Source organism: Pyxicephalus adspersus, chromosome 1 (genome assembly GCF_032062135.1).
Source record: "Pyxicephalus adspersus chromosome 1, UCB_Pads_2.0, whole genome shotgun sequence".
Classification (NCBI taxonomy): domain Eukaryota; kingdom Metazoa; phylum Chordata; class Amphibia; order Anura; family Pyxicephalidae; genus Pyxicephalus; species Pyxicephalus adspersus.
The window spans coordinates 35,442,687-35,451,007 of NC_092858.1; the positions used below are offsets into that span (position 1 = coordinate 35,442,687).

At 37.3% G+C, this 8,321-nt stretch overlaps 1 protein-coding gene across 1 annotated transcript in view; it reads right to left on the minus strand.

Moving 5' to 3' along the window:
• Positions 1–8,321, minus strand: part of ITGA5 (integrin subunit alpha 5) — a 64,332-nt gene that overhangs the window by 27,021 nt on the left and 28,990 nt on the right. The window contains exon 2 of the mRNA XM_072406356.1: positions 1,173–1,300. Coding sequence (XP_072262457.1) covers positions 1,173–1,300 — 128 coding nt within the window. The remainder of the gene's footprint in view (positions 1–1,172; positions 1,301–8,321) is intronic.

Below are 8,321 nucleotides of genomic sequence, written 5' to 3' on the forward strand. Positions count from 1 at the left end.
GAATTCCAGGGGGGAATCCTATGAAAAGGCACGTCATTTACCTGGGGGTGAGAAGTTTGAACTTTGGGAAAGCTATAAAAATACATGTATATGAAATATTCTGCAGGTCAAAGGTTTGTAATTCTGTTCAGCCAATAGTGCGATTCAGGTACCCCTACAACATTGCATAGTCAGGCCCCCAACTTTCAGAACACCTTAATATGAACCTGATAAGACATTTTGCTGATGAGACAAAGGAACTGCAGCACATTGATGAACTGAAATCTGTGCTCCCCCTTCCAGAAATCATATTTACAGTGTAAGGAACAAAGCCTAATGCAAAACAATACAGCATACAGATGCTTCCTTTCTCACTCTGCTGCTGTGCACCCAAGGACTGGAAACTAAAATACAAATAGAATTTAAGCACTTATGTTAGCAGATTTTAAGTATGACTGCAGATGTTGCCTTCAGTAATTGCAGGGCAAGAGGTTGCCCACCACTGCTACCAAGGAGAATGTCCAACACCAGTCCAAAGCGCCTTTGTATTATTATTATTAATAAATATTTTTAGACGGTAAGCACCATTGAAACGGGAAGATTCTCTACTCCTCCTGTGTTGTTTCTACTCTGTCATCTGCAGCCTCTATTTTACAGTGGTGTATAACATGTCAGTGCTTTAATAGATTTTTAATTTATGGAACCATTTTTCACGCAACATAGTGTAGCATGTGCAGCCAGACTCCCATCTTTGACTTCTTTAGGACTCTGGTGGTAGTAAAGTCAGGAACATTTTAGATAAAATTGCTGCTGGAGTTTTTGGAGAGATAAACGTTGGTTTCACACGTAGGTGTTGCATAAAATAGTAGTTAGGTTAGACTTTTAACTTATATTTTGAACTGCTAGTAAATACCAGTTTCCCATGGCTTTAGAACACATTATCCAAGGAAAATACCAAAATAGCTGGATGTTCACCTTTTATTCTATTTAGTGAGACTAAACCCTGTGATATTCACCTGTCCGATCACACATTTTTAGTTCACTTTAAGTCTGTTGTAAGCCATTTAAAAGGCTTTTCTCATAGTTACAATTTGTTGTAGAACAATTATTATTCAGGACAAAAAATTAGCTCCTAGTCGACAATCCTAAACATTTAATGATTAAAAAAAAAATTACTATTCATGGGCACCTACCTTTTGTATCAAATGGTATTGGAGTGCAATCAGTGTCATTTCTCCAGGGACAATAATACACTGCTCCTCCCTCTACCACATCCGGCTGACTTGTGTTTGCTTTGGGAGCCCCGATGAGAACACTAACACTGCAAAAAGGAAACAGTTGTTAGTGATCTATAGCAAAGTAAGAGAAATTAAAATAAATTATACATTTAACACCCTCACACCAACTTCCACTCAACTTAGATATATTGTAAAGGTAAAAAAACATCAGACACACAAAACAAATATATGTAAAAGTTAGACAAAAATAAGTTTGAATCTTATTGATTTTAAGATGAAACTGAAACTTGTTTATATTGGCCCCCTTTCCTCTCATAGCATTGCAGTACCTGAAAATAAGAGAAATCAGGCTCTAAAGCAGCAATGTGCTCATGACATACGGAGAGATAGATCTACAGATAGTTTGCTTTGTACTATATTGTAACAACTAATTTCCAAATACTTATAATACTGTTTCACAGTATTTGCCTTATCTCTTCAACTAGCAATTAATTACTTCCCCCTATGAATAATACAAATAGTTTTGGTAAAGTACAAGGGGCATGCATAGATACAAAGCTTTTCAGCAGAACTCGATTCATTAATTTTTTGGTCCAGTACAAGATCTATTTCTAAGCAGTACGTTTAATTAAAACTATGAGCATCAGTGCTAAGGTACTGTCAAACCCTGCACGTTTCCATCAAACCCCAGCACCTTTACCAAGGCTCAGTATTTGGTTAGAAAAGACTGTGCCATTGTGATGTATCGTAGGTCTGCAGATCCACAGGAAGCATAGCACATCTGGCATAATATTTTCATAATAAAAGGGTCTATTTATATAGCAGTGAATCTGACATTCACTGACATTCCCTGGTGGAGAATCATTTACTGCCATTAAAATATATGGACCTGGATGATTCTCCACCAAGAAAATAATTCAGAAAATGTAAGATTTACTACCTTAAAAATAGACCCCTAAGTGACCTCATTGTTAATTACACACAAGAATACATTTGATTGTGATTACTTTGAAAACCCAAATACATAGTAATTTTTATGTATATAAGGTCATCTGCAGCATGCAATAAACTACCTGCCACCTCTGCTATATTATGTAGGTAAAGAGAACTTTTACTAAAAGTAAACCTCTTCTCCTCAGCTGATTACCCCTGCGTCATGCTTGGTTTACAACTTAAGAAAGCCTCTTTGATGCGAGGACAGGTGTTCAGGCTGGAAGCCCCCTCCCCTCTCCTGTAACCAGAGTTAACCTGTACTTCACATGAGCCATTATTAATGCTGAGAAAATTGAGGCTGCCACAGGTGCACTTTGCAGCTGCTCCCATTGTTGTGCAATAAAGTGTTGACCTGTTAACAAGGAATAATAATAATGGCGTAGGTTTACACCTCATTCCATAGCAGCAGATTACTTGGGATATGGTGAAGAATGACTTTTTGGTTTAGACTAAAAAAAAAAAAAAAAGGTAGTGCACCCTTTGTTTGAGGTTCTTACTGCAATGATCACCTTAAATTAGTGGTTGCCTACTGCCCAATAAACAATGGTCAAGACATAAATCTGATAAATCTGAGAGCTCTAGTGGGACATTTGAGCAATAGTCTGCATGTGGAGCTTTCAAACCTAATAATAAAAAAAAGAATGTCAGTTGAACGGCAGTTCTTTCTTCTCTCTGAGCACTCATAGAACTTGCATTCTCGAATTGATGAAGCCCTGACCCAACAGTAAACCCTAAACCAAATAGAATTCATACCATACCATAGACTGGGGCAGCACACAACAGCCCCCAATAAGCAATTCTGGAGAACAGTTTGGAAAATTTGCCTAATAGAGATTTTCTTTTACAATGCTTTTTGGGAATAATAATTGAAGTCGCACAGATTTGCCCATTTATTCTAAAATAGAGAAGGTACTTTCATTACACGGTCAGATGATATGAAAACTTCATCCCTAAAATGCCTTTAATATTTGAGATTATCAAAAGGTAGCAGGGTAAGTTCATAGATACAAAACAAGAGGAAATAGTTTCACTGCCACTTTAATAAATGTCAGAATTGGGATCAAATAGAACATGGACTTGCTACATGCTGCTGAATGCTACTGTGTGAAGATATTTTCTGAAACTGATGTTCTGAATGAATAATCCTCCAATTTTGCAGTGGAATGCCCAAGGCACTGGACTTGTCACCATGAACAGAGCCTTGTGTTCGTTTTATGAAAGCACAATGGTTAGGTGCTGTCTGATCACTGACTTTTGCCATTTGCAAGCCTATAATATGCACAGAAAGTCCGCCTAATGAAATGGCTTTTGTTGTAAACTCCATGACAAGTTGCATGTTCTAACTGACAAAACAAGTATGAATACAGTGAAAATATTCATAGATTAGGTGTGCCAGCGGCTGCAAAGTATGGTACTACTGGTAAAAAGAATGTATTTAATGCTTACAATGGGATTGCTCTGAACATGTAAAAATGTGCGGATATCCGGAAATCCTAACACCTTGACCATTTCACTGAAAAACATTTTTAGTTTTTACCTTTACTATGAAAGACTTACAATCACCAAGTAGTCGCACATCACAAGGACCGATGATGATGATATATAAAAAGTTTAGTATTTCATGGTCATTGTAATACAGTCATCTCAGTTAATAGAGGGATTTCTGATTGCTTGTTTAATTTGATGCACTTTTCCCTTGCTATTTGCATACACATAGTCAGACTGCTCCATATGTGTATTACAACTCCTGAGTTTGGACTTGTTCTATTGACCATATTTAAATATCAATAGATAAGAAGTTTAATAACATTCAAGGCTAGTTAAACTTGTAGTTTAAAATTGGGTTCACATTCCAGGGTGCAACAAAAAACAAAGAGCTTTCAAAGACTTAACAGTTCACCAGTAGCTTAGCTACATCCTACACAGAATGAGAAGATCTTTGATCTGTGGAAGCGGTGTTCTTCCTGCAAAAGGGGCAACACACCATTTGTGGAGTTGGACCTATAGCCAAGTAGTCAATGCTCATGCACCCTTCTGAATAAAAGCTTGACCACTGACACGGCAGGAACAATTTCTGACCTCTGCAGACACCAATGCTTCCACATAGAGAGCAAGGTTTTTTTCTCTACAATGTGCTGGTGATTGGCAGATTTTTTTAAATCAGACTGTGAATGATTTCTAAAACAAAGTGTAACCTGGTATGTATTTAGAGTATTTAGGGTTAAGTGCAATTGGCTCTGGCCTAGTGAAAGCTAATATAATGAAAATTTTTAAAATCATTGAATGGTGCAAAAACCCTGCGAAAAATGGATCAGTTTCAGGTCTTGATTGAATCCAAAAAATTATTATAATTTACTCCTGGGCTAGAAGAAATAACTGGAGCCAATACATACACCCACCAGTTCTTCTCCACACATGATTTTTGCTTTACAGGTCCTACTACTAATCAGAGAATTGTTTTTACCTCCTTATATTAAAGCTACTCTCTCCAAGATGACTTTGTCCATTTTGCTGAAGGAAGGATATGAACAATTCACTAAACATGCCTGTTAATAATTAGGCGTTAACCCCTTTAATTATTTAAACAGTAATGGACGTGGATGAAGACATGGAAGATAAATAGATGGGCTGTCATTGTTGATCGCAAGTACAGTATAGCAGATTTCCATTATTATTTCAGGTCAGTGGATCAAATAATTGAAGTGGTTGGTTCTGCAGCCAGACAGCTTGCATTTTTAAAAATGACAGCTACAACAGACTTTCAAGGAGGTCTTTCTAGTTGTATGGTATTTAACAATATGCTGCCAATGTTTTACAAGATCCTGCCAGTCACTCTATAAAAGCTAGCTTTGTGTGAATATATAATAGCTACATAGCAAGAAAAGAAGGAAGAAAGGAAGGAGTAGCCGTTTCCATCATGAATACGTCATTCACGCAAGAAAGAATTTACCAGCACAAAAAGCTTTAAATCAGAACATATATCAATCGCCTAATTTGGTGAAATAGCCTAGACTGCCTCCTCCCTGCAGGAAACAGACAAGTTTCCTTTTCCTCCGGCCTGGGGCATGCTTAAGCAACTACATCAGTATACAAACCAGCTACCATCAGGAACAAATCCTGACCCCTTGGATATCAGCAAAACAATATAGGTTAGCAAACCATAGTCTAAAGGGTTAATGTTCAGAAATGCATTGTTCCACTTCTCTCCAAATCAGACATCTCAGCTGAAAGGCCGGAAATGGCTGCATTATCCTATGGAGAGTTCCTGACTTGTAACCCTGGTCTCCGGAAAGGAGGGGGGTGTGCACATAGAACCCCAATGAAATAACTCATAACGATGTGAGGAATTCTAGATGTGGCTCCAGATGAAATTACTCTGCAGTGGAATGCTTAAAGTATTTGGAAGGAAACAAGTACAATGGTATAACCATAGCAATGCCTTATTACTAAAATAACACTGACAGGGAATGGCCAAGTGGAACAATGCAGAATGGCAGATCAACAAATATCAGTCAGCATAACATAATGATCTGGGAAAATTCCAAAAGGAAGATTCTAAACAAACTACACAAAAGCCGGCAAAGCAGTATTGCACCAAACCCACAACTGTGGAATGGATAAATAGGTCATGTCTGAAGGTGACAACATTTCTGGAGGTTGGTGGGATACATTTTATAACCAGAAATGGTTAAAATGACTTTAGGTGCAACTTGAATTTCATATAAATGTGTAAGAATTGTTCAGTGATAAATTCAGTTTGCAAGCACATTTGAAACCTGTGTTCTGTCCCTTTTCTTCCATACATTGTCAGTATGCACTTGCCATCCTAACTGCAATGAAAATTTGGATTTGCTTGGGCTTAAATATCAAACTAGTTTTGCATTTAGCCCAGTCCTACCTGTATTTTTTTATTTTTTGCAAAGTACTTTTAATAGTTGGTCTTAATCTGAAGTCACATTACACTTTAAAATTCCAAGTTTGTGTTCACTTTGGGTTTTTTTGTTGTTGTTCTTATTGACAATCAAAGAGAGATGGGGAAGCTTCTCTTGGGCTTCAATAGTATGGACATCAGAAAGTAGTGACCAATGAGCCAGAAGAACAAAGTACAATGCTGGATCAATGGTCCTCACAAACGAAGTAGCACTTTTATGGATCTATTCATACAAGAAATGTTTAGGAGAAGGTACATAGAGCACGAGGTTCCCACGGCACACGCTTCGTGAGATACCTGGTCCAGGTGAATGTAAACACTGCAATGGGCAAAGATGGATGAGGTCTGAACTGGACTAGGGACAACATTTAGGTAATGCTGAGGGAGAAAGGATGGGTAAGTTCAAATCCGAAAAAAGGGTCAATAAAAAATGTAAGTAAAATGGTTTGAAACATACCCTTTAAATCCGACCCAAATATAAACCCAGAACTGGAATTCTACACAGTTTGATTATGGTAAAAGGCATAGAAGTACTACCCACAAAAAGCATTTTACTACATGATTGCCAATAGAAAGATGCCAAGAAATAGTTAACCCAAGCTAGCCAAAACTTTAAAATGAGCAAGAAAAAAAAATGTGTACCAGTTGGATGGAAGAACACAAAATTGCAATTACAGTCTTCTAGAAAATGAAGTTAGTGCCATTGTTCAGCTAAGGATTAAAGCTAAACTTCACTCATAGCCAAAGGCACAGAAAAAGAAAACCAAGTGCTGTCCCACAGGTTGTTCTAGCAGTAGTGGAGTTAAAGTCTTAGCAACAAAAACATCTTTGGCTGGGAGCTGCTCCAAAGTATAAAACTCTGCCAAAATACGCTAAGCAGCATGGAAGCCCGTCAGCGGCCCTCAGGTCTGCAGAAAAGACGTATGTGATCTCATGCAGTGGCTTCATCTTCAGAAAAGCACTGGTTTTCACTTGTCTTTTAAGCATGTCACCAGAATGATGTTCTAAGGGTCTTCTCAAAGTCAAGGTCACTGGCACATTAATGCTCGAGTGGCAAAGTCATTCTATAACGGTTTGAAACTGAAGCTAACAATACTTCATATTCCACCTTAGAGTCCTGAACCATAAAGCAGAATACCTCTTTGTTTTAATCAAGACAAAAATAAGCTTCTCCTAACTCATCTAGTAAGAAACATAAATCAAAACCAAATGTCTTCGGGATTCCCTACCAGTATGCATACCTATGTTAGAGTTCATTGACAATAAAAAATTCAGATCATTTTGCTTTTTCTTCTATACTATATATTAACTAAAACAAAATGTGTTCCATTTACAAAAAATGGGAATATGACATTAACTCAAAAGTTTCCTCATGGTCATCTTTTAGGTTCATGTGCTTTAATGGCAGTAAAATTTAAAGGGAATGCAAGATTCTTTGTTTTATAAATAGAGCCCAATATATAAATATAAAAAAAGATTTTAAAATTATACAGATTTGAGCAGTTTGGGTAATTTTGGGGTGTATTTATATTATCCGAGATCTTTTCTTCAGAATTTGCCAGCTATTTCAACACTAAAAGGCTGTGTAACCGAAACTTTGACTTAAAAGGTTACTAAAAGTTAAACAAATAGAATCCATTTAGCATTTCGTGTGTGGGGTAGACTGCTCCTCGGGTCACCCACCAGACTCAAGGGGAAAAAAAATATTTAAGCTTTTATATGTAGAACGGTCATGAACATGCCACGTTCCAACTCGTGGGTCACCTGGGGACACACAACTGAGAGAAAACAGCAGATTGAAATCTAAAGGCTCCGTCATTAAAAAGGAGGGAGGGCTCTTGGATAAATGAGGAAATCGCTTAATTTTCCTCATTGCCATTACTCGAGATTCATCCCTGCAAAAACGCTTCATTCTGCCAACATGAACACGTATCATCTCCTATGTAACTAGCCACAGAAACAAGCTGCAAGCCAAACTACTGAAATCTCACAAGAGCTTCTACAGCTGTTACATGAACATAGAGATACACAAAGAGGAGTTCTGGAATTCAAAGTGAAATAAAAATGTTTAAAGCTCTTGTACATATAATGAAATGTATATGTTTGTGTGTCTGCTTTCCATACATTAAAAATATTGTTGTGTGACCAGCTCACAAATCAAAGGAAAGGTTTTTAAAAAA